The 22,352-nt window shown below is 56.5% G+C and overlaps 7 protein-coding genes across 7 annotated transcripts; 3 read left to right on the forward strand and 4 right to left on the reverse strand.

Moving 5' to 3' along the window:
- N657DRAFT_679842 (uncharacterized protein) lies at positions 1–1,284 on the forward strand (the record flags this gene model as incomplete). Its single annotated transcript, XM_062796221.1, has 3 exons — positions 1–132; positions 333–640; positions 762–1,284. 3 exons carry the CDS (start codon positions 1–3, stop codon positions 1,282–1,284), a joined length of 963 nt encoding a protein of 320 aa, XP_062648827.1.
- Positions 1,285–2,325: 1,041 nt separating this feature from the next.
- On the reverse strand, positions 2,326–3,702 carry N657DRAFT_570862 (Choline/ethanolaminephosphotransferase; the record flags this gene model as incomplete). The annotated part of the gene is made up of 2 exons (XM_062788772.1): positions 2,326–3,313; positions 3,395–3,702. The coding sequence occupies 2 exons, from the start codon at positions 3,700–3,702 to the stop codon at positions 2,326–2,328; spliced, it is 1,296 nt and encodes a 431-aa protein (XP_062648828.1).
- A 520-nt stretch (positions 3,703–4,222) lies between these two features.
- Positions 4,223–7,772, reverse strand: N657DRAFT_643858 (Coatomer, gamma subunit). The gene is made up of 5 exons (XM_062792636.1): positions 7,602–7,772; positions 7,214–7,524; positions 5,830–7,147; positions 4,947–5,765; positions 4,223–4,868 (listed from the first exon to the last, which is right to left on the reverse strand). Exons 1-5 carry the CDS (start codon positions 7,675–7,677, stop codon positions 4,636–4,638), a joined length of 2,757 nt encoding a protein of 918 aa, XP_062648829.1. The 5' UTR covers positions 7,678–7,772; the 3' UTR covers positions 4,223–4,635.
- A 221-nt stretch (positions 7,773–7,993) lies between these two features.
- Positions 7,994–11,184, reverse strand: N657DRAFT_670895 (uncharacterized protein). Its single transcript, XM_062795571.1, has 4 exons — positions 10,593–11,184; positions 9,493–10,537; positions 8,724–9,431; positions 7,994–8,648 (listed from the first exon to the last, which is right to left on the reverse strand). The coding sequence occupies exons 1-4, from the start codon at positions 11,044–11,046 to the stop codon at positions 8,309–8,311; spliced, it is 2,547 nt and encodes an 848-aa protein (XP_062648830.1). The 5' UTR covers positions 11,047–11,184; the 3' UTR covers positions 7,994–8,308.
- A 744-nt stretch (positions 11,185–11,928) lies between these two features.
- On the forward strand, positions 11,929–13,809 carry N657DRAFT_351432 (UPF0016-domain-containing protein). The gene is made up of 2 exons (XM_062786928.1): positions 11,929–12,678; positions 12,736–13,809. Exons 1-2 carry the CDS (start codon positions 12,136–12,138, stop codon positions 13,672–13,674), a joined length of 1,482 nt encoding a protein of 493 aa, XP_062648831.1. The 5' UTR covers positions 11,929–12,135; the 3' UTR covers positions 13,675–13,809.
- A 500-nt stretch (positions 13,810–14,309) lies between these two features.
- N657DRAFT_632973 (uncharacterized protein) lies at positions 14,310–15,870 on the forward strand (the record flags this gene model as incomplete). Its single annotated transcript, XM_062791184.1, has 8 exons — positions 14,310–14,488; positions 14,545–14,620; positions 14,712–15,144; positions 15,212–15,244; positions 15,296–15,327; positions 15,385–15,518; positions 15,645–15,715; positions 15,770–15,870. 8 exons carry the CDS (start codon positions 14,310–14,312, stop codon positions 15,868–15,870), a joined length of 1,059 nt encoding a protein of 352 aa, XP_062648832.1.
- Positions 15,871–19,057: 3,187 nt separating this feature from the next.
- On the reverse strand, positions 19,058–21,446 carry N657DRAFT_689429 (uncharacterized protein). The gene is made up of 2 exons (XM_062796994.1): positions 20,903–21,446; positions 19,058–20,833 (listed from the first exon to the last, which is right to left on the reverse strand). The coding sequence occupies exons 1-2, from the start codon at positions 21,017–21,019 to the stop codon at positions 19,199–19,201; spliced, it is 1,752 nt and encodes a 583-aa protein (XP_062648833.1). The 5' UTR covers positions 21,020–21,446; the 3' UTR covers positions 19,058–19,198.
- Positions 21,447–22,352: the final 906 nt, after the last annotated feature.

Consider the following 22,352-nt stretch of genomic DNA (forward strand, 5'->3'; position numbering starts at 1 on the left):
ATGGACTACACGCACACGACCTTCTTTCCCGGCGCCCCACCATATCAGTTTGTGGGAGCCCACCACGTCCCTCTGACGCCTTCGCAAAGCAACTCGGTAGCTTCGGAAGACTACAACGCCACATCGTCTCCGGTAAGTCGCGTATCCCTCCTTCGCCGGGCCAAAGATATTGGAGAAAGGGGAACAAGCACGACAACCGGCCAAGGAGGGCCTTTTTGTACTTTAATAGGGTTGTCGTCGAATTGGGGCTGCCATACTCCGCATTTTCTCAGCTGCAAGGGCAGTAGCGCGTCTGATTGCGGGACGAACAAGCTTACACAATCATTACTCAGGAACTCTTCGACCAGTATCCCAACGGAATCCCTCCTGAGCAGTTCCACACCAACTTCGACAACTACGTCCAGTTCAATCACGGCCAGGCCTTCCCGGGCCCGCCCACACCGCCCGGCCACCTGCCGGTGCATTCCGCAGTCGCCCCCGTGAATGGCGTGGTCCACCAGCCGGGCCCCACCCCGGAGATGGTCCCTGTCTCGAAGGTCGAGGCCGATGACCTGGCTCAGAGCCGCAGGCAGGGGTCGAACTCGGAGGAAGACGATCTGACCCCGGCCCAATCAAGGCGGAAAGCCCAGAACCGCGCAGCGTATGTGCATCCAGCTTCTTGCACAAACACCCCCCCACGGACCTTCCTGCAACCAGCCAGCCATGAATAAGCCTTTGCCCCTTTACCCAATAGCTACGGGCTTGCTAACTTCCCGCTGCAGCCAACGAGCATTTCGGGAGCGCAAGGAACGCCATGTCAAGGACCTCGAGAGCCGCCTGCACGAGCTGGAACAAGCCAAGCAGGAGGCTGTGTGCGAGAACGAGCGGCTGAAGCGCGACCTCCAGAAGGTGGAGACCGAGAATGAGATCCTGCGGGCGACGTCGATGGCGACCGCAAAATCCGGGTCTCCCGGGGCAGCAGCCGCGGCGCCTGTGATTACCGGACCCATGACGTACAGCCCGACCGACTTCTACTCCAACGTCCTCCAAGGCCACGCCAACAAATCCCCCAGCCACAGGATAGTCACGAGCGAGAAGGGAGAGCGCCTCCTCGCGGCGGGCGCAACGTGGGAAGTCATCATCAACCACGAGTTGTTCAAGCGGGGGCTCGTCGACGTCGTCCAGGTCAGCGAGCGGCTGAGGCCGCAGGCCAAGTGCGACGGCCAGGGCCCTGTGTTCGAGGAGAGCGCCATCCTCAAGGCCATCGAGCAGAGCGTTGCGGAGAACAGCGACGAGCTGATATAGACTGCGCGCCACGAAAGAGCTCACGGGGGGCATCTGCCGCGCCAGGCTTGACGAAACTTATCTTATCGCCACGACCTGGTAAGAACGCGCTGGACGTGGCGCCGATGCGATGATGACACACGACGAGATGACCTGCCTTGGATGATGGACGACGGGGTTAGAGTGACTCCGCGCAAGCTGCCTGCTCATGGCGGTACTTTGGCCGGTTCATCCCGCAAAGGTATCCTGGAGTTGCTTTCCGTGTGATGTTGTACCTGGCGCATTCTTTAATGTTAGTGGATGTTTGATGTTGGGTGTTTTTCCCTGGGCGACTCCCGCCGGGTGGGAACCAAGAGCCAGTTGGGATACTTACTCGCGCCCATTATTAGGGGCCTTATGGGGCCGTCCCCGGTGGTGTGAGGAACTGTCCCTTCGCAATATCGGTACGGATTCTGGTCTTGAGCTCTAGGAGGTAGCCCTTGAGCGGTTGTCCTAGTTATCGCTAGCCGGCGTTTGATCTGGAAGCAGGAAGCGAAAACCCTCCCCACCTTCATTGTCTAGAGTGTCTAGAACACCGTGCTTAAGCGCATCTCATGATTTGGTGGTCTCACTGCCGTAGGCCGTCCCGGCATGAGCCATGGCTCCCTACGTATACAGAGACCCAAGATGTTGAGCGCAATCGCTAAGAGACAAGGAGCAAGGGGAAACCGTTGAACAAGACAAATCGCCGCCTGGAGACGCCATACTAAGCAGACCCTTACCCGCCCTCTATATAATACCAACCTATGCCCGCCATACCCGTTCCCAAATCATCATGTACGCCGTCTCAAGTCCAGAGCCCGAGCCCTCGCTGCAATACCCCATGTGACGCTCAGGATCTCCACCCGTGCATTATAAGTGCCCCTATCAGCCCACCGTCGTCCCTCGTCGATCGTCATTATACAGAGCTTGTCTTGCTACCTCCCCCGCAATGATAGGTTCGGTTGTGAGACGCCACCGAGCCGGAGGGTGCCCTAATCCCATCCGAACCGACTGGTACCTAATCCCGGAAGCAAAACTGCTTCAATCCTTCTTCTTATCGGCCCCGCCATTTTGAACCTGCATGGATGACGACCCGCTCCCGTCCCGGCCCTCGACCCACGGGTGTTTGATGGTCAGACACCAGATATCGAGATAATCGCAGATGGTGACAATGACGTCGACCACGAAGCTGCCGTACACACCGACCGCCATGCCGAGCATGCAGAACATGAAGGCGACCTGGTACACGCCGTCGCCCAGGGCAGACGGCCAGCCGAGCCAGGGGACGGGGCTGTGCTGCAGGAGCAACGGGCCGAGGGAGTCAATGACGCCCCAGGCGAGCGGGACGACCAGCACGTTCCAGTAGGGGAACGGCAGCTTGACCAGGTGCGCCGTGATCATCTGGCCGACCGAGTAGGCATTGACGATGCCCGTGAAGATGCCGAAGGGGATGAGATGATTTCGCAGGATCGTGGGCTGCAGGGCGAGGTAGGCGACGATGAGCAACCAGGCAGTGAAGAAGGGCGCCAGGCCGACGAGTGCGTAGCGAGAGCGGTCGCCGCGGGCGCGGCGCGCGCGGATGACGTTGCGCGCCGACTCGACCGTGTTGTAGATCAGCACAATGGCGCCCTGAACCATGTACCAGTCGGTGAAGGAGAGGTTGTAGAGGAACGTCGGGAGGACGACGAAGCCGCCAGGTAGGGCCTGGGGGATGCCGAGGGTAGCGAGCATACCGCGGTTCCAGAACGAGGCACCGCCCAGGAACCCGGTAAGGGCGTAAACCAATATCACGGTGAGGATGCCCTCGACGGGGCCGTTGATAATGCCGAGGGTGAGCGTCTTGGTGTGATACTCGTCCCAGGTCTGGACGTAAAAGGTCAGCAGGCTGGCGAATAGGGTGGCGACCGTCTTCCAGCTTTGGCCCATGTTAGTCGCGCCGGCAAAGATGAGGACTTCGAGGCAGGTGTTGAGAGCGTCAACGCCATGGTCGAACAGCTCGCCGAGGGGTCCGGACTGATGGGTTCGTCGTCTACAGACAAGGAAAGACCGGTTAGCCAGCACAGTCCTCAAACCTCGCAGCACCGCGCAAAGCAAAGCCGGGACAACCTACGCTTGCGACCCGTCCACGGCGTCAAAAGTCTGGTACAGAAATAGGCCAGCGGCCCAACTGTAGTAAACCCAAGCAGGGCAGTCCTGGTCCAGGGTCGGATTGTACCAGAGCAGGGTCAGGAAGTTGGCAACGACGAACATGAAGCCTGTCAGCGTGATGAGGTTGGGCGCCATGTTCATGGGGAAGCACTTGATGACGACTTTGGTGTAGAAGGGCTTCAGCACGTAGCGCGACAGCAGCGAGTGGTCGACGCCCGAGTACTTGTACTGCCGCAGGTTCGGCAGGTATTCCTGCCGTACGTAGACCATGTTTGCGGCTGTGTATTGCTGCTATTATCTCGAGCTGTGTGTTCGCGGCACTTCGAGGGGTGCAATGTGATGCCAGGGAGGAGGGCGCCGGCCACTGTTCTGTTGACACGCCGCTGTTTACCGCGAGTAGTCGTCCGATGTTACTGGGGCTCTGAAGATACGACTCGACTGCAAAAAGACGAGAAAATGCGCGGAGGGGAAGAATGCGGTGGAAAGTGAAGTGGATCGTCAAGGTGCCGATCGGAAGCTTGACCCTTTTTTTTTTCTTGATAACATTCCCGGTTGGGCCTTCAACTTTTGGCTCGTCATGCCGCAGTGCCGCTGCGCGTTGCCCTGCTTTTTGTCTCGTGCAGCCGCCAAGCAAGAAGAGGAAGCTCTGTCGCGCTAACAACACACCCTCCAATGGTCACCTGAGCCAGATCTAGGTATCACCTGGACTTGGGAGTCGAACATGTGCGCATCATAAAGCTCACCTTGTGTTGGATACATTGGAACGTTTCGTCCGGTATCCATTCGACTTGGCTTACTTTCTTATCGATAAGATCGTTGTCGACTCAAAAAAACCAGATATTCATGATACCTTGCCTTGATATAGGGTTTCACCCTCATCGTTTCATAAAGGACCTTCCTTCTTCCCAATGGAGGACCGGCCTAATCCGTATTCCTCCGATTATCCTCCCACCCCCCGTGGTGTTCTGTAGTTACACCACATGTCGCCTCAAACGGATAAGTCAGCAACCAAGTCACCATCTCATTCACCACATCATGAGGTACTTGCTCAACCACCACACACTGAAGTCTATCGGTTCAAAGCGCACCCCGTAACCCACGAGGAAAGCCCCCGACAACCACGCAAACGCAATGAATGCTTTTCAATTTTGTCAACAAGAAAAAGAACGAATAACGCCATGCGTGCCCAACCAAGATATTCCATCAAGCCACAGACGCCACCACCAGAGCCGCCACGCCCTCCTCCTCGCTGCGCACCGTGATCTTTGTCGTGACGCCCGTCTTGGATGAGTAGGCCATGCGCACGTTGGCCACGACCCTCCCTCCGTTGACCGTCTTCCCGAGGAGCTTGAGCGTGTGCGTCGTCTGGTTGACAGGCACGTCCGTCCCTTCCAGCGGCTGGAGCGAGAGCGTCTTGGTTAGTTGTTCGGTTGCCTCTGTTTGTTAACTCAGGTTAGCACATACTGCTCCAGAGTTGCCGGAAAGCACTCGGAAAACGCTGTCACAAAACTCACCCGGTATGCTCTTCACGCCGCTCAGCTGTAACGTCTCCTCGGCCTCCTCCCCCTGCGCACCGACTTGCTCCCACACGTGGGCAAAGTTGCTGGCAAACGTTGGGATGACATAATCGCTGCCCGACAGATCAAACTCGGTCACCTCATACTCGTCCTGATACCCGCTCTCCTCGGGCTCGTTGGTTGTCGGGTCGATCTCCTTGCTGGTAAATTTGAGCACATTGGAGAAGGTGCAGACAGGCAGTGACCCTTCGCCGTTCACCTTGCGGAACACCACGTAGACCTTGCCGGGGACGTCCGTCTCCAGCTTCTCGGCCTGGATGATGAAGACATCCTCGAGTTCCTCTTCGTCCGACGGCGTTGCCATGACCGACACATTTTCCAAGACCGTCGCCGGGAGCGTGTTCTTGACCTCGTATTGCAACACAATGTGCTCCTTCAAGATGTGCTTGACGACGCCCACGACATACTCGGTCTCGGCTTCTGTCAACTCCACCAGCGGCGAAGACTTGAGGACTGGGCCGAACTCCTTCATCTCGGGGATCTGCATCAACTCCTGGGCGTACTTCTGCGCCGTGGCTGACGCCGAAGCGGCCGCTTCGGCATCCGACGGGACTGCCTTTGTCGGTCCAACCTTTGGTGGCTTGAGTGACGGTGTGGTCACGGTAAGCTTCTTGGTCCTGTCCTCGGCATCCGCCTGCTCACGCGTGACAACCGGAATCTTGGAGATGTCGAATGGTGTGTCGAATGCCGATCTGTCGTCTGATGTGACATACTCGACGAGTTGCTGCTCGAAGTAGGGGAGGGCAAATACGGTATCTGGCAGAGCGTGTCAGCTGTCTCGATATGCGCTTCTACAGGGCAACTCAACCGCGGCGCTTACCGTTCTTGACAAACCTCGCGGCAAGCTCATCATCCTCATCATGCATGAGCCGGAGGTTAAGGGCTGCCCGATCCCGGACCTCATCGTCCACATCATCCAAGCACCTAGTGAGCAAAACGTCGACGCTCCGCTTGACCTCCGGGTCCTTCTGGCCGACACCAAACTTGGCCAGCGCCGTAACAGCAGCCGCACGCACAATGGCATTCTCCAGGACAACGCGGTTGTAAATATACCGGATGTACTTGGTAGGCTGGGACGTCTTGGGCCCCTCAAGGCCGAGCAGATGGAGGATGCGGACGGCAAGCTTAGTGAACTCGCAGTCCTCGATGAACTCGCACAAGTGTGCGAGCGCCTCCTCCTTTGACTCGGGTACGAACTTAATCAAGTCGAACATGCTCTCGACCACGGCGCGCTTAAACTCGTAGCCGCCTTCGTCCCGCAGGATACCGCTGAGGAACTGAAGCATGCCCGCCTGCTTGCTGGGGAACTTGAGGCAGAGCGTCCGTATCGCCTCGACGATTGTGATTTTGAACTCGTCCGTGATCTCGGACATGAAGCCCGAGATCTGCTTCATCAGCCGGTCCACGCTGGCCTCGTTGCCCGTCTTGAGCAGCGTGGTGATGGCAAACGTGGCGATCGAGCGATTGCTGTTAGAAATGAGCAGCTCAATGTCCGGGTTGCACACATTGACCACGTGCGGCTTGAACGAGGCGATGTTGTGGAGAATGCGGAGGGCGGCGAACTTGGTGACGGCGCGAGGGGAGCTGAGGAAGAGCTGCAAGACATGGACCGCCTGCGTAACCTCGGCGTCGGTCACGTCCCGCATATCGCAGATGGCCTTCGCCGCTTCAAAGTTGACCATCTCGCTCTTATGCCTGAGCCAGCCATCCAGCAGCTGCATCATGGGCTTCCTGAGCTGGGGATCCTCGTCGGCGAGCTGGGCAGCAAGCCGGACCAGCATAACAATGGCCGCGGGGTTCTTCATAGCACCGGCCGCACCAAACTGCTGCACCATTTTGACCAGGGCCATCCGGTCGTGCATCCGCATCTGGTACAGCAGCCCAATAGCGTGGTACTGCGTCATGGTGGAGTTGTTGACCGGGAGGTTGCCCGACGACGACGAGAATCCCAGAGAAAACCCACCTCCCGACTTGGTGCTTGCCGCAGCCTCCTGAGTCTCGCTCTGCCACCGCTTGACGACATCCCGCGCAATAGGAAGGAGGTGATACGACGACACAAGGGCGGAGGACGACACGGAAGGGTTCTTGTCGACGATTGCTGTCTTCATGACACGCTCAATGGACTGAACTGTAGTGGCCTAAAAGTGACAATGTCAGCACATCTCCAAACTGCGAGCCGAGACTCGTCTGTGTGCGCCACGTACATCAATAATGCGACAGAGTGCCCGAATGGCATTGGGGCGATAGATGGAGTCGGTACTGCCGCCGGTATCCTTCATGATGGTGCTCGTGACCATGATGATGTCCTCGGCAGAGCTGGCGAGCTCCTTGATGACCAAGTGAACCATCTGGCGCAGGCTGGCATCCTTGTTCTGGAACAGCTTCGAGATGCCGAAGAAGAGGGTAGTTGCTTCGGTGGTCGGGAACTTCTCGCCCGTGTAGAGGAGGAGGGCGATCTTTGTGAGAAGGACACGGCATCGTCGCGGTTGGATGGGCGAGCTGTTGAAGAGTCGAGCTGCAGACCGCCAACGTTGGCTGCGATTAGCTCCCGTTGCCGCCTACGCCAATTGTTGTGTCCCTAGGTAGTCTTACCCTCCTGGAATACCTGCGTCCGGTCAATCTTGACCAGGCCGCCGTCGGCATCCTCGTCCTTCTTCCCGTAGCTCATGGTGGGCAGAATGACGGGGTTTGCGCTGATAGAGGGCTGGGATAAGTATCCGGCTCAAGCAGTATGAGCATGTGGTGGAAGTCCCAACTCGCGACGTTGCCAATTCAATGCGGCTGCCAATCGGGTGCCCCACAAAAGCGCCAAGCAGTGCGAGCGAGGAGCCAGCTGTGGCTTTCTTGCGGCGCACGACTTTTGACATTCAATTTCTTGGCATCACGGCCAGGGGTTCTGAGGCTCTGAAAAGGGGTCGATCGCCTGGAAAGCCACTGAAGGATTTGCACGACCTCATGATTTTTAGGCATATAAGATCAAATGGGGATGCCTCCCTAGTTAGGCCGGTTGAACTTGGCCACCAACTCTCATTCAGAATCGAACATCGCTCTGTGCTACTAAAACATCTTGCGCTGAGGAGGCTGCCAGTGGTCTGCCGCAAACTTCCTGGTGAACCGAGGACAGTGAATTCCCATACCATCCACAAAACACAAATCTGCCGGTACCGAACTGCGCTTTTTTTAGGCAAACCGTCAGGTATCGATGGCCTGGGCCAGGAAAAGTAAGAAGCCCTTCTAGAGTGCCAGATTTGCTTTTTCCTCTCCCGCCGTCATCATGGCCAGCGAGAAATGAGAGAACTCTATGCAACAAATCCCTCCGGCATTGCCGGCTGATGTTCGGCCTGATGTTCTGCTTGATGTTCTGCCCGAGGCTCTGGCTGAGGCGCTGGTTGAGGTTCTTGAGCCTCCTGCTGAGGTGAAAGCTGCTGTTCAGATTGAGGCTCTGCCGGCGGGAGCGCAGCAGGGATGGGTGCCGGCGCAGCTGCCGCCTCTGGTGCATATTCCGTGTTGATAGGCATCCCACGCTCATCAACATCGGCTTCCTTGCGGTACGGGTTCTTGCCGACCGCCTTGACGGCCTCTATCTCCTTTTTACCCAGAACGACAAGGTCAAAACCTCGCGGAAGAACGGCGTCGGCCCTGTAGCATTGTTACCCGTCAGTGGTTGTCCATTGAGCAGGGAAGCGCAACGGGTGGGGAACAATGCAGACTTACTTCAGGAAGTCTTGCTTCAACAAACGCGCCTTGTCGCGCAGCGCCTGCTGATCACGCGGACGCTGGAATGGAATTGTGCCGGCCTTGATTTCCTTCTCGATGGCGCTCCACTTGCATTGGTAGGTGTTAACTGCCTTGACAAGCAACGCGACATCGCTACGCACCCAGGCCGTGCGAACTTGGGGCTCCTTCACTTTGCGGGCGGCAGCTGATATCTCCTTTGTGCGCTGTGCGAGCGCATCAAAATCAGGCTCGTCCTGTGTTCCAGGCAAAGGCGGATACTGCGACGGCGGAACGGAAGGCTGGAATGGTGTGCCTGCCGGAGCAGCAGTAGAAGGAGGAGCCATGGCACCTTCCGGGACAGCATTCTTCTTGCGCCTCGTCCGCTGTTTCTTGGGCTGGGGTGTGGCCGACGCATCACCCTCGCCAGCCATAGGAGGCGCTTTCGGAGCCCGCCGCTTCCTGCCCGACACTTGGGCAGCCGACGCAGCATAAATCGAGCCATCCGACTGGAACCCGCCCTGCTGCGTCGGGTCGGGATACGCTAGGTTGGGGGAAGGGCTGCTGAAGCCCGGCGGATAAGGAATCCGTGGTGCGGGGGAGTAAGAGCTGGCCGGGTGCTGATGGGCTTCGGCGTACGCGGCAGGTGCCTGCTCCAGTTGTTTCATTATCCGCAGGGATTCAATGTTGTACCCGGCCGGCTGTGCGCTGGATGCGGGTGGTTAGCTAGACCTAGCAACAAGCCAGACACATGAGACAGCTGACGTACCTAGGCTCAGCTCCGCCATAGCTGTGAGTCATTGCGTCGGCCTCCAGTTGCGACCGAATCTGCGAATCGGCCCTTGCGTTGCCGTCAGGGGGGGCGAAAGGCAAAGCGGAATCCCGCCCCGTAGAGCTTCCTTGGTGAATCAGCGCCTTGATCCTCCCAAACGACTTTCTGACAAAATCCTGCACATTATCCAGGAACTCCTCCTGAGAATATGTCGCATAGAATTCTCCGAGGTTAAGGTTGGGCTGTCCAGCCTGTTTCTGTAACTCAACCCACATGGAACAGAATCGGGTAACGCTCCGTTCTCTAGCGAAAGCAGCAGCCCCAAAATCGCTCGGTGCCAGAGGTTTGAACTGAAGAGCCTCTCTCTTGTTATCGACAGCGGCCTGGACGTCTTCGACGGACATGTCGCCGTCCAACCAAATCCTGATAAGCTGCGGCAGGGGTTGGAACGGCGTGAGGCTGTCCCGCTGGAACTTTTCCAGAGTGAAGATGGTCAGAAGTGTGCGGATCATCAGGGTGTGTTCAATGACCTGCTCCCTCATCGTTGCGCCAAAACCCTCATCGGGTTCGCCATAGCTGAAGAAGGTGGAGTATGTCGAATCCCACTCCTGCAATACAGGCAGCGGGTCTTGCAGCTGGTTAAAGGTCCTAACGTCGTCGAGAAACGCAGTGATGTTGGCGGCCGACACGATCCTGACGACCATCTGCCATGTCGAAGAAGCCCTGTCAATGCCCATGGTGCCGGTGACGAAGGTCGGATCCAGGACAGGGTCGGTGACGTAGGCAACATAGTAGGAACGGTACGTGTTGAAAGCCTTCTTATAGCCCTCGTACACGGTATGCCACACCTCATCATCTACCGAGTTGTCGCAGAGGTGAGTGAACAGCTCGGCGGTCGCCGTGAAGGTACGTGGTAGCATGATCTTCATGAGCTTGGCCTTTGCTGCTTTCTGGCTAGCCGTCTCCGCGGCACCAGAGGAGACAATGGATGAAGCACGTGCGCCCAAGGCCAGTGCCGGGGTTCCCACCTGGGACACGTTGCCTAAATCAGATCATTAATAGACCGCGAGATGCAGGTGGTGGGCAACCGCACGTACCATGGAACTCGGGCTCAGGTTGAGACGAGAAGGCGTCCGAGACAGGGATGCTGTGAACACTGGCGATGCTAGAGGCCCTGGCGTCACGGCGCGTCCCCCGGCGGGCGATGCCTATATGCGGACCAGCCTGACCACGCAAGCTCTTAGCAATGGGGACAGACGGAGGGGGCATGGCACCATCATGAGTGCCCGTGATGGCCGGGTCGATATTCTGGTGATAGACAGGCGCAGCCATGGGAACCTCGTGCTGGGCTGGCAGCCCGTGAGCTGACCCTTCCTGTTGCAGTTCTTGAGGGTACTCCTCCTGCTGCGGCTTGACTTCTACTTCATCCGGCTGTGTCACGTTGTGTTGGTCCTGCTGCTGTTGCTGGTTGCGCGTGGACCTGCGGCTCGGGCCTGCTCCGGGGTCCTGCGCTGAACGCGACGGAGGGCGACCTCTTCCGCGCGCCGACATGGATACAGAATTAGCCGCTCTCAAATAGTGTGCTTGTCTGTATCAATTTCTTGCAACTGTTGCGATGAAAGACAAACAGTTGACACGATGAAGGGTTGGGGTTAGGGTTGCTTCGTCGATGAAATTGACGCGAGGTTCGCAAGCCGATGTTTTGAAAATTTATGGTGTTTGGAGGAATGGCAGATTGGGCCTTGGCCGCGTTGTAGCCATCATGTGACATTTTCGGTATCCGCCAATGCGCCACGCTTTCCTTCAGCTCAGCCTCATCTGACATCCATTCTCTCAAAGTGCCTCAATTTGACGGCTGTGGGTGCAACACCTAGGTACGGAGTATAGATTCCGTTTACATACTGCGACTTGTAGGACAATATGACGAACAATGTTCAATCAACTTGCCGAGCCAATTCAGTATGTAGCGAACTCCGACATGATTCCACCTGAGTACCGTTCATTCATAGGGTCGTTTGCTTGGGTGTGATTCTGATGGAAGTGAAATGGAAAACTGAGGCGATCTTCGTTTTCTCTTTACCTTATTGTTCTCTTCTATCTTCCTCTCTGTGTTACCTACACAACAAAATCTTTCCTCGTTCTTCTTATGTTATTTTTATTGTCATGTGCGTCCTTCTGCCTTTTTTTCCAACCACCTGGCTAAGGTACCTTCCTCTCGCCCTGTGACCCGCGAGCAACGTGATGTTCGACTTAGGTTTGAAACGCAAGTGGTTGGAGGAGCTTGTGGCGGTGCGCTAACACGAACACCGTCTCTCACTGCATCACGCCAAGACGCCTCCCCAGAACCCCTGGCAAGGGAGACAGAATCCTGGAAACCACTTTCTCGCTGCCATCATCATCTGTTTACACAGTACTGTCCTTGTCATTTCTTAAGACGGACGAGCTTCTCTTCTGTCGCTCTCTTCAAGCCCCTTTTCCTTTTAGACTTTGGAATCGCGTCATACCTGTCTTTGCGCCCAGGCAAGAAAGAGCGTCTTTGCGACCCGAGGCCCCTGAGAGTCAGCATCACTCTGTTCATCTTGGTCCATAAGCTGCGTCGAGCCAAATCCATCGATCCGGCCTTCCACGCAGCAGGTCACAATGAGGCTTCGAAGTCGCAAATCGCCGCTCCTCCTCCTCCTTCTCCCTTCACTCGCAGTCGCCGCCGTCGCTGCCAGGAATTTGGACGGGAACTCGGTCGCTGCGTCGAATAGTGTGTCGTCCGGGAGGCAATATGGCACCAAAGACGCGCCAGTCGATGGCAATGACGGAAAGCCGCACTCTGGTCCGTTCGTCGAGCTCGATTCGGGATCCGAGCCCGCGAGTGACTTGCCCGCTTTACAAGGCCGCCCCGAAGACCCATTGACCGTCGATGGGAAGAGAATACCTCAGAGAAATGATGGCGTGATGGACGACAAGCACCGGTCGGGACCCATAAAGGGCACCAAGGGAACCGAAGGAGGTGTTAGCGAAAGGGACAAGGACAGGGCGCTCAGGGAAAAGCAGACCGGTGAAAAGGTTGAAAATAAGCCGCCAACGCCCAAAGAAGCGCCCCCGTTGCCGCATACGGACGAAGACAGAATTCATGTCGCCAGCGAAGGTAAACACGGTGACAAGTCCTCGACTGACGTTTCTGGCCTCAAGGTAAGCATCCCAACGTGCTCCTTGTACTGGTCCCGGCCTTTACTGACTCTACTCTAGAAGCCGGCCGACCTCCCTGACAAGATTCACAACAAGGCGCCACCAGTCCCAGCGTCAGCTGCAAACAATGAGCATCTGGAAGCGTCGAAAGGCGGTAAGCCAGAGAAGAGCACCGGGCCCGAGGTTGATGGCGGTGAAGGCCTTATCCAACCGTTACACTCGTTCATGCTGTCTCTCACCATGATCATCTTCTCCGAAATTGGTGACAAGACATTTCTGGTTGCCGCCCTCATGGCTATGAAGCATGACCGATTAGTGGTGTTCTCGGCTGCTCTCGGCGCATTGGTTACCATGACGGTCCTTTCGGCCGTCCTGGGGCACGCGGTACCTACGCTGATTCCGAAGCGCCTGACGACGTTCCTCGCCTCGGTTCTGTTTTTGATATTTGGCGCCCGCCTGCTCCGCGAAGGACTCGCCATGAGCCCTGACGAGGGCGTGTCCGCTGAGATGCAGGAGGTGGAGATGGAGCTGGAGGAGAAGGAGAATCTTGCGCGGAAACAGGGCCGAAGAGGGTCCAGCGTCTCGCCGCATGCCCTGGAAATGGGCTTGGGCAGCCGCAAACCGCGAACCAAGTCTCGGTTCCCCACGCCGCCTCGCAGCCCGTCAAGCTCGCCCGAGGGACGGAGCCCGTCACCACGTCCAGGAGTCCTTGTAGGGTTTCTCTCGGGGCTCAACAATCTCGTCTCGCTACTCCTCAGTCCCGCTTGGGTCCAGACGTTTGTCATGACCTTCTTGGGCGAATGGGGTGACCGCAGTCAGATCGCGACCATTGCCATGGCGGCAGGCCAGGACTACTGGTGGGTGACACTGGGCGCTATCTTAGGCCACGCCTGTTGCACAGGAGTCGCTGTCATTGGGGGCAGGGCCATTGCAGGCAAAGTGAGCCTCAAAGTTGGTAAGTCGATGTCCCTCCGGCCTCCGGTGCCGCAACGCATCTAATTCACAGGCCTAGTCACTGTCGGCGGCGCGGTTGCCTTCCTCTTCTTTGGCGTCATCTACCTCTTCGAGGCTTTCTACTACTCATAAACGAATCATTCAACAAACTCGAAGCTTGGCTGTGCCAGTTAATGAGCGGGGCCCCTTTTTCCCGTCGAAGTTGTAATCATGCGTTCACGCGCAACACGACAGCAGTTTCGTTTCGAGGAGCGTCTGACCTTGCCGAGGTCCGCGACGGATTAAGTGTATAATCCACCCGCATGTATTATATGTCTAGACGATAAAAGATCGATCAGGTTGCGTAGGGAGAGATGGTGCAGGAATTACTCTGGAGTCAGCTTTGCTTGTGCTGGAGTTTGGACAGATGAGTGAAGGACGGGAATGGGTTTCTTGTCTTGTACAGAGAAACACACATGTGGTTGGGGCTGTATCCTGCTTCGGCAGAAGAACTTGAGCTGCCTGGTGGTCTTCCAGCTTGACTTGAAGCTCGTGACTTCCCCGGTTGTTCGCCGCATTTGTTCCCTGGAACTGGGCTGCGTCATAGAATGGCCTGCATGAAGTCGCCGACCAATGACGACATCCAAGCATGAATCGAACCTTCTGCTCAACCTTCAACCTTCTACTTTCGACTCACTTCGATGGCCATTGAACTGCGAAACTCATTTCACGGTTCTTCGACCGTTCCGAATCACCACAAGTGGACAATAAGTTGGCTTGAGCTCTCGAGTGACTCGATACACTCAATCCGCATCAGCATCCATCCTGACAGCATCAAGACCATGGCGAGCCGATTTGCCGATAAGGCGCAGGAGGTCGCGTGAGTCATGTTGAGGTGCACAATATCCGAATTGTTCTCTGACGTTCTGGTTACAGCAAGGAGGACATTGACAAGGCGAAACTTCTTCTGAACGATGCCGCAAAGAGCGGATCCTACCTGTATCCCATCAAGGTCGGCTTCCATCAGCGTCGCAACATACCTCGCACGCGTGCAACCACAGAGCCGGGGAAATAGCTGAGAAATGGCTGACAGCGGTTTGCAGGGTATCTTCTACTTCTTCAGCCACCCAGAGTTGTGGAAGCCTCTCCGCTCGCGGGTCGTCCCGTACCTGACCCTCTATGCGGGCGTGCTGGGTTCCATGTTCTTCTTCACCTACCTCCCGCAGCTCGCCATCATGGCTTTCGTCAATGGACCATTCGCCATCTTCACCACCGCTTTTCTCATTCTTAGCGAGAGCTCCACCATCACCGGCCTCGTCTCCAAGAACTACCTGCTGCAGGACGCGATCCTGGACACCTTCGATGGTACCCTGATAGCCAGGAGTCAGCACGAAATCGTTGCGGAGGGGAGAGAGGTGAAGTCCCGAGGAGACTCCATCCAAAGGCTCGGAAAAGCCCTCAAGAGGCCCCTGGAGCGCTTTAGTGTCAAGGAGTTGGTTCGATACGTGATGTATCTGCCGCTAAATTTCATCCCTGGTACGACCGTCACAGTCACACGGCGTTCCCGGGCTGACGGACAATGGGCTAACATTGGATGTCACAGTCGTCGGCACCGTGATTTTCGTCCTGCTGCGAGGTGGGAAATCTGCCTCTGGTGGTAACAAAACGTGCGACTGACATCGGACAGGACGTACTCGCGGCGAGTCAGTCCACGATCGGGTGAGTCAAGTCTTGCGCGTATTTATCTGGTGCCGGAGGCTTATTCGTGGGGTCTAGTACTTCCAACTGAAGGGCTGGCCGACCACCAGGAAGTCGAAGTGGCTTCAGGACCATAAGGGAGCTTATACTGGGCAAGTAGTTTTCAGAAATTCCTTTTTGACGAGCCATAAGAAGAGTATGGGAGGAGGCCTGTGAGCATATGGAACCGAGGACAGGCTCGGCTCGGCCACCCGCTTGGCAGCATCGGATTTGTACCACGTACTCTTTGGGTATGCCCAACTTTGATGCGGCATTCTAACCAAACTTGATGTTGACAGATTTGGGACGGTTGCCACCCTTCTCGAGATGGTCCCACTCGCTTCGGTACTATTCTCCTTCACCAACACGGGTATGTTACACTCGGCAGCGCTACAACTGGTGATTTGCTAACAGCGGACAACAGTTGGGGCAGCACTCTGGGCTGCCGATATCGAAGCCAAGGAAAACGAGATAGCCAAAAGCACAGCTCCAGGGCTGCGGGAGACAGCCAAGAAGGTCGAGTGAGATGTCACCACGACTGATCACTCCGTTTACCGTATCATGCAGGGTCGCCTACCCAGCATGGAGTCTCGCTGCATGACCCGAGCTTTGATACAGGGAGGGGGTTCATGTATGAGAGCAGCATCGGCAGTGACAGCAGATAAACAGGGAAGTACGACATTTCGACCTCGCGCATACGTTGTTCTCGTGCACGATTGTCTGGGCCGATCCGATGCGGAAGCATGCGCGTCGAGGTTGCAGTGGTTTATCGAGTCTCCAATCTCAAGATTGATTATCCCGAGGTCGAACGCAGGCACAACTCGGTCCAAGATGGCAAAGATCCTTGACTTCAGTCAGTTCAAATTGATCAGTTGTCCATCTTGAGACGCCCTATACCGCTGCCAGCGCAAGTTTCCCTCATCAAGAGTACAATGTCTAGGTCTGGAAAAGAAACATGCTGCACATGTTGTTTCTGGACATCATGAATGTCTCTAGTCACTTTTTTGGACTGTGACTCCAGTTGAGCCTCGTCTCAAGACCACCTCTGGCTGGAGAATCAAGACGAGACAGGCCTTTCCTGCCTACTATTTTCCCGCCTCACTTTGGAACGAATAACTTTGGGGGAACAAGGGAGTACCTGGGGTTTCTCGGTACTTCCACCGCTTTACATGCAGACACCGAGATCCATTGTGCGACCCACCAACGCAGGAACAGCTGATCTGGCCACCGGTTGCCTGCATATCGGCGCATCATCTGGTGCTCCCCGTCGACGTGTGCAATGCCCACGGAGCTTAGCCCGACAAGGTCGCGTTCAAACTTTCCTCTGTCCACGCACCGCCGGTCATCGAAAGCGCCCGGAACCGGCCCTAGTCCTAGGCCAAAAGCTTGGTTAGAAGTCTCACACGGGATTGATCTCGATCGACCCGGTTGACTTGTTCGAGCTCAGGTCAGTTCTGTGTAAGATGTCGCATTTGCTGCGAGGCCAGATTTGGAGGAATGTCACTTCGCTTGCTCTCTGCTCTGCTTTAAGAGTCGAAATGTCCAAATTCTAAAGGGGGCAACAGACGGACAGCCATCTTCTGGGATCCAGTACAATCCTGGAGGATGATCACAGCAGCTGGGTATCGGGACAGCTTATGGTGAGTCAATATGATGCAAATCCGCTTAGAAACACACACAAAAGGTCATACTCTGAGTATGGTTGAAGGCGAGATGTCCGGTGATGCAGACAGGGGCGAACATGGCCATCCCGGCATCTTCCACTCCTCAGTCACTCCTCGTACGTCCCCCCGAATCATGATCTCTACACAAACTTCCGTGATCTCCAGGCACGACTGCCTCACGATCGGTCCGGATGTGGGCCTTTTGGTACTCATATTGCTCCAGGTTAAGCCTCGGAGTGACTGGCATGTCATGACACAAGCCTCCACACTGCCTTACACGGCCGTCCTAGGGTTGGTCCCGCCAGTAGGGAGGCATCCATGTCGATAACGAACCGTCTGTATGAGAGCCATGCTATGGTTACAGACCGGCCCTCCTCGTCAGCGTGGTACTGACCTGGTTTCCCTTTACCCATCGGGAGCAACAAGAAGTCTTGATTAGGTTGTGACGATACAGCTCGCCTCGACTCGGCGTCAACCGATGCAGCACCGGAGATGGTGTCGTAGTGGGTCAAGCAAAGAGGAGATTCCACCCCCTATATCACTGTTTGGCCTTCGCTTTGCCCGCCACGAAGCTTCACATTCCTATGCTCTTCTTCCGGTCTCGAAAGGACCAGAAGCCCTCGCATGCACTGAGAAAGCCTGGAGAGCAGTTGTGGGCGCCATCACTCGCTTTAACATTCTTCCCAGGGCCCCTTCTTCTTCTTGCTCCTTCTGTTTGTGGTTGTTGAGTGTATGTGTTGTAGCCCTTCGTTCTCCTCTAGTCCAGTCAATTGCGAGGACAAGAGCCCTTTGGACTTCTTTCGTTGAATCTCATCGCTGGATAGGATCCAGAGAATTTCTCACCATGAGAGTCCCTAGGATCTTTAGCTACATGGCCTCGGCCACTGCTCTGTTGGGCTGTGTGCCGGGCGTCCTCTCATATGAAAACCATCGTTGGGCCAGCTTTCGCCAGTCGTTTCTTGACAAAGCCGCCTCGGTCGACGGAGACGGCCGCCGTATGAGCTACCAGAACATCCAGCCGAGAGAGCCACAATCCGACCCGCCATACGGATGGCAGCCTCCACCACTTACAGAGGTCACGTCCTCGTCTTCCTCGTCTTCCTCGTCCCCGTCCTCGTCCACTTCTTCGTCCACTTCATCTGCGGCTTCCTCTTCATCTCCCAAGTCGTCGACTTCACCATGGGACGGTAGGCTATCCCACACACATTGCCGCCAATGAGGACCTCTTAGTGTTAGCTAGCTAACGACTCGCCAGGATACGGGCCCCCTCCGAGCATCATCTCCTCAAGCAAATCTTCGTCGTCCTCGTCATCTTCTGCCGGCTATGGGACTTCGCCTTCCACAGGCCACGGCACTTCATCCTCAGCAGGGCGCAGCACTTCGTCTTCGGTAGGCAGCGCCGCTTCGTCCAGCGCGGGCTATGGGATCACCACTCAATCAGCAAGTGGCGGTTATTCTTTCTCAACACACTCCCAGACATCCAAGAGCTCCTCGGCACCTGCGTCTGCCTCTGGAAGCAGTACCACAGCTGGTTACCAAACGTCCTGGAGGTCAACTGGCGCTGGCAGGTCGACTGTTTCCAGCCCTGCCAGCGGAGGATACCAGAACACAGCCACTGGTAGTAGCGTACCGACGGCAGCTGCATCATCTGCTTCCGGAAGCACGGCCTCGGGCTCCGCAAGCACAACCGCCGAGGTTACACGTCCGTCCACAACGTCAGGGGTGTCCACCAGTACGACAGGGGCCGGGCCAGACTCGTCTGTGTTCCAGTCCTCTAATCAAACATCAACAGGAGTTGGAACGTCCTCGGCCGCAACGCCGGGATCATCCTCCTCAGCTACTGAAGGCACATCTGCTACACAGGTCACCAACTCGGAGTCCAGCTCAGTCCGTCAGTCCCGGGAGACCACCATCCCCATCTGGGCAACGTCGAGTGTCGACGCCATTACTGGGTCGACCACAAGCACAAGCACCAGCTTCGTGGTCAGCGGGAGCGGGACTATTAGCACAGTCATTTTCACCGTCACCAAGACCATGATTTCGGTACGACCCACCACACATACTTCTGCAAGGGGGACATCCGTGTCCGCGACCGGGCCTCCTTTGACCCAGTCTGCCCCTGGGCAGAGTTTGACAACGCTGGGCTCAACCCCCTTCCCATTGACCAATGGGACAGTGTCAGCCACGGCTCAAGGGACAGGTGGTTCTCTCCCCGGCACTATCGCATCCAGTGGGCCTCCCTTCTCGGCCGCCAACTCGACTGGAGTATGGCCCGGTCCATCGGGTACCGGAATCACATCCCTCACGGGCGCTCCGTCGCCTTCTCTCACACCCTTCACCGTCCCCTTTCCCGCCTCCAATTCCAGCTGGGGGACAGGGCCCACGGGGACGGGCGGATCGACCATTAGCACCGCAAGCGTGCCATTCCCGCTGAGCAACTCGTCGGGGCCTTGGCTTGGCCCCACGGGGACAGGCGTGGTTGGGACCGGTGTTCCTGAAAGCCCTCCGACGTCCACCCAGTCACCGCCATTCCCGATCAGCAACTCGAGTTCTGCAGGGTGGCCAACCGGCGGCACGGCCATCTCTGGCACGGGAATCCAAACAGGAGCCCCCGGAGTCTCGTCACCTCTGCCTCCTTTCCCGCTGTCAAACTCGAGCACTTGGGGCTTCGCAACAAGCGGCACCGGTACAGCTCTAACTAGTTTCGGAACTGGTTCCGCCTTGCCGCCCTTCCCATGCCCCAACGCAACGAGTGCGTCGACTCTTGCCCTTGGATCCGGAACTGGCGTGCCGTCGTCCACAGAACTGTGGCCTCCAAGCATCGGGACCGGAGTCTCAACCGCGCCAGCCAAGAGCACTGCTCCGTATCCCCTCACGAACCAGACTGTTACCGGCGGACCGACAGGCCCATCTTCAGGGCCCGGGACCGGCACTGCTCCTGCTATCCCTACCAGCAGCGCGCCGTATCCGCTTTCCAATTCCAGCATCATTGCGCCAACTGGTAGCTTGGGTACTGGAGCCCCTGGCTCTTCATCCATCCTGCCGGGCTCGGCGCCTTTCCCGCTCCCCAACTCCACTGCGGGCACCGCAGGCCCAACCGGCACCAGTCCCGCCCTGGGAACTGTCATCACGTCGGGGACGATCGTAGCATCGATCACGCCGAGCTCGCCTCCGTTCCCTCTGTCAAATTCGACGGTACCTTGGCAAGCAACCGGGCCATCCGGCGGTTGGAGTCCGGGGGCGCCCAGCCATCCGTCAGGTACCGCAATCTCCTCGACCAGCTCGGAGGACGCCATCACCGGATCGGTCTCCTCCACCGACACTTGCATCACCTCAGGGGTGTCCGTCTCTTCCCCCGCAGTCTCAGACCAACCCAGCACCAGCACCTCCACCGCTGGTGTGCCCGCGGATACAACCTGCACAGACGGGGCACCGCAGACATCATCGTCCCCGCTCCCGAAAGAGACAGCACCGCCATCAAGCGAGTCCCTTTCCGCAATAGCACCAGCATCAGCAACGGCAACAGAAGCGAGCTCGACATCCTGCAGCGAGGAGAAAACCAGCGTCACGTCCCCGTCGACGACCTGGTTCTTCCCGACGTCCACTTGCAACCAGACGACGCTGCGGACGGTGGTTACCAGCGCCGCGTCGCAGGTGTCTTCTTTCTTTTCTTCCTTCCCTTCTTCCTCTGCTGTTAGTGTGGGGGATGTCAGTGCCTTCTCGTCGTCCTCGTCGTCGTCAGTGGTTAGCAGCAGCAGCAGCACGTTAAGTGACAGTCTGGGTGGTATCAGCAGCAGCGGTATGACAAACTCCCTCTCCAGCCGCTTTTGTTCGGTTTTTATGACTCAGTTGAAATGGATCGGTGGATGCTGACTATGATGCAATGTAGAAACAGCCCTGCCGGCGTCAACCTCGAGCTTATTAGAGGAGCCGAGTGCTCCAGTCGAGATCCCGCCCGCCAACTCGCCGGTTGCAACCGTCGACCCCATCAACTCCGGCGCGGGAGCCATTGATCATCACCACAATGACCATCATCACGGCAAGACCGGCCAGCGAGATCCGTCTGGCGAGTTGCAGTCATAATCCGCGAGGATAGGGGTAGTGATCGGGTTGCAACAGCTGGGTGTTGGTCGGGCTTTGTTGCTCCCAATGCTGTTCGAATAATGTAATTGACGTAGGGCTTGACGGTTATTTGGCATGGAGATGGCATTTTCGTTGAGGGGCACAAGATGGTGGTGGTGTGACGGTGTGGTCTCATTCGCTCTAAGATTCACTCGTTTTATTATTCTCTTGTTCTTGCTTTGCGAAGGGAATCTGCAAACATCCACAGACAAGGCCGGGTTTTTTCGAAACATCGGGCTTGTATTCTGTCTCTCTCATCTTAGTATTCGATAAGAGTGTTATTTCTGTTGGTTGAAGTTGAGGTCTATGAAGCGTAATTGAAGCTTGTTGGTGATTGTTATGAAAGATTCAGTTTTGAGAAGTGAAAACCACAGTACAAGTAATGCTGAAATCTTCACGTGGTTCAAAGAGTTAGGGTCAATGGTGAATTGAAACTGGTAACGATCTTGGCCCTGTCTGTCCAACGGGCTGGTTTTCTGCTGCAGCTGAAATTTCTGATCTTGAATGCAGTCCTCACGGGTCTCGACATGTCGACTGCCAAAGACGGCTCGGCCTACCCTCCTGTCGGATGCACGCGGCTCCTTTATTCACGATGCAGAATGCAGAAAGGGTTCATGAAAACGATGATGATGCAAAAGGCTGCGGTAACCGTCGAAAATCGACCTCACTTGCAGATAAGTGTGTGAGTGGTCCCCTTTGAGGACCGCTGTCGAGTAAAGAGCCGAACAGGCGGAGCCACCTTCACAAAGCGAGTGAAATTCGTGCGCGTAATTCGCTGGATGATCTGGGGCTCTGGGCAAAAGCCAGGATGATCACGCCATAGCCAGGGTCTTGCCCGAGTAATGCTGTAAATGGATCTTCTCCGATTGTTCGCCGGTACACCGTCGGTATGCGATGGCGCGGTGCCTGTCGCTGGGAAGAAGAAGTCATGTACCTAAGGTGAGAGCACTTGTATTGCGGTCGTGTCTGAGCGGGTGATCTGAGTGAGACGGCATGTTGGGGATGACGCCCATTTTAAGGGGCATAACATCGACTCCGGATATGGGATGCGTGTTTTATGTAGCCTCCAGGCACCGCCGGCTCTTTGAACGGATGAACGCCGTTACCGGGGAGGGCCGGTCAATTCACTTTCCTTGGCCATGACTATCCGTGCTTGATACAAATTCTCGGTTCCCGAGGAGACGGCAGTGCGGCAAATCTGGAACATATCTTATAAGGTGC

This window comes from Parathielavia appendiculata (assembly GCF_033297405.1).
Source record: "Parathielavia appendiculata strain CBS 731.68 unplaced genomic scaffold N657scaffold_4, whole genome shotgun sequence".
Lineage (NCBI taxonomy): Eukaryota > Fungi > Ascomycota > Sordariomycetes > Sordariales > Chaetomiaceae > Parathielavia > Parathielavia appendiculata.

Bases quoted from the DNA above. Each gene is read 5' to 3' on its own strand.
- N657DRAFT_670895 (XM_062795571.1), bottom strand. From the start codon at position 11,046: ATGTCGGCGCGCGGAAGAGGTCGCCCTCCGTCGCGTTCAGCGCAGGAC. The intron at 10,538-10,592 runs GTACGTGCGGTT...GATCTGATTTAG, and splicing joins ACCTGAGCCCGAGTTCCATG to GCAACGTGTCCCAGGTGGGA. The intron at 9,432-9,492 runs GTACGTCAGCTG...ACCCGCATCCAG, and splicing joins TATGGCGGAGCTGAGCCTAG to CGCACAGCCGGCCGGGTACA.
- N657DRAFT_643858 (XM_062792636.1), bottom strand. From the start codon at position 7,677: ATGAGCTACGGGAAGAAGGACGAGGATGCCGACGGCGGCCTGGTCAAG. The intron at 7,148-7,213 runs GTACGTGGCGCA...TGTCACTTTTAG, and splicing joins CACTCTGTCGCATTATTGAT to GCCACTACAGTTCAGTCCAT. The intron at 5,766-5,829 runs GTAAGCGCCGCG...ACGCTCTGCCAG, and splicing joins CGCGAGGTTTGTCAAGAACG to ATACCGTATTTGCCCTCCCC.
- N657DRAFT_689429 (XM_062796994.1), bottom strand. From the start codon at position 21,019: ATGGCTCCCGCGCCGGAGTTGATGGGGTCGACGGTTGCAACCGGCGAG. The intron at 20,834-20,902 runs GTTTCTACATTG...ACCGAACAAAAG, and splicing joins AGGTTGACGCCGGCAGGGCT to CGGCTGGAGAGGGAGTTTGT.
- N657DRAFT_351432 (XM_062786928.1), top strand. From the start codon at position 12,136: ATGAGGCTTCGAAGTCGCAAATCGCCGCTCCTCCTCCTCCTTCTCCCT. The intron at 12,679-12,735 runs GTAAGCATCCCA...ACTCTACTCTAG, and splicing joins CTGACGTTTCTGGCCTCAAG to AAGCCGGCCGACCTCCCTGA.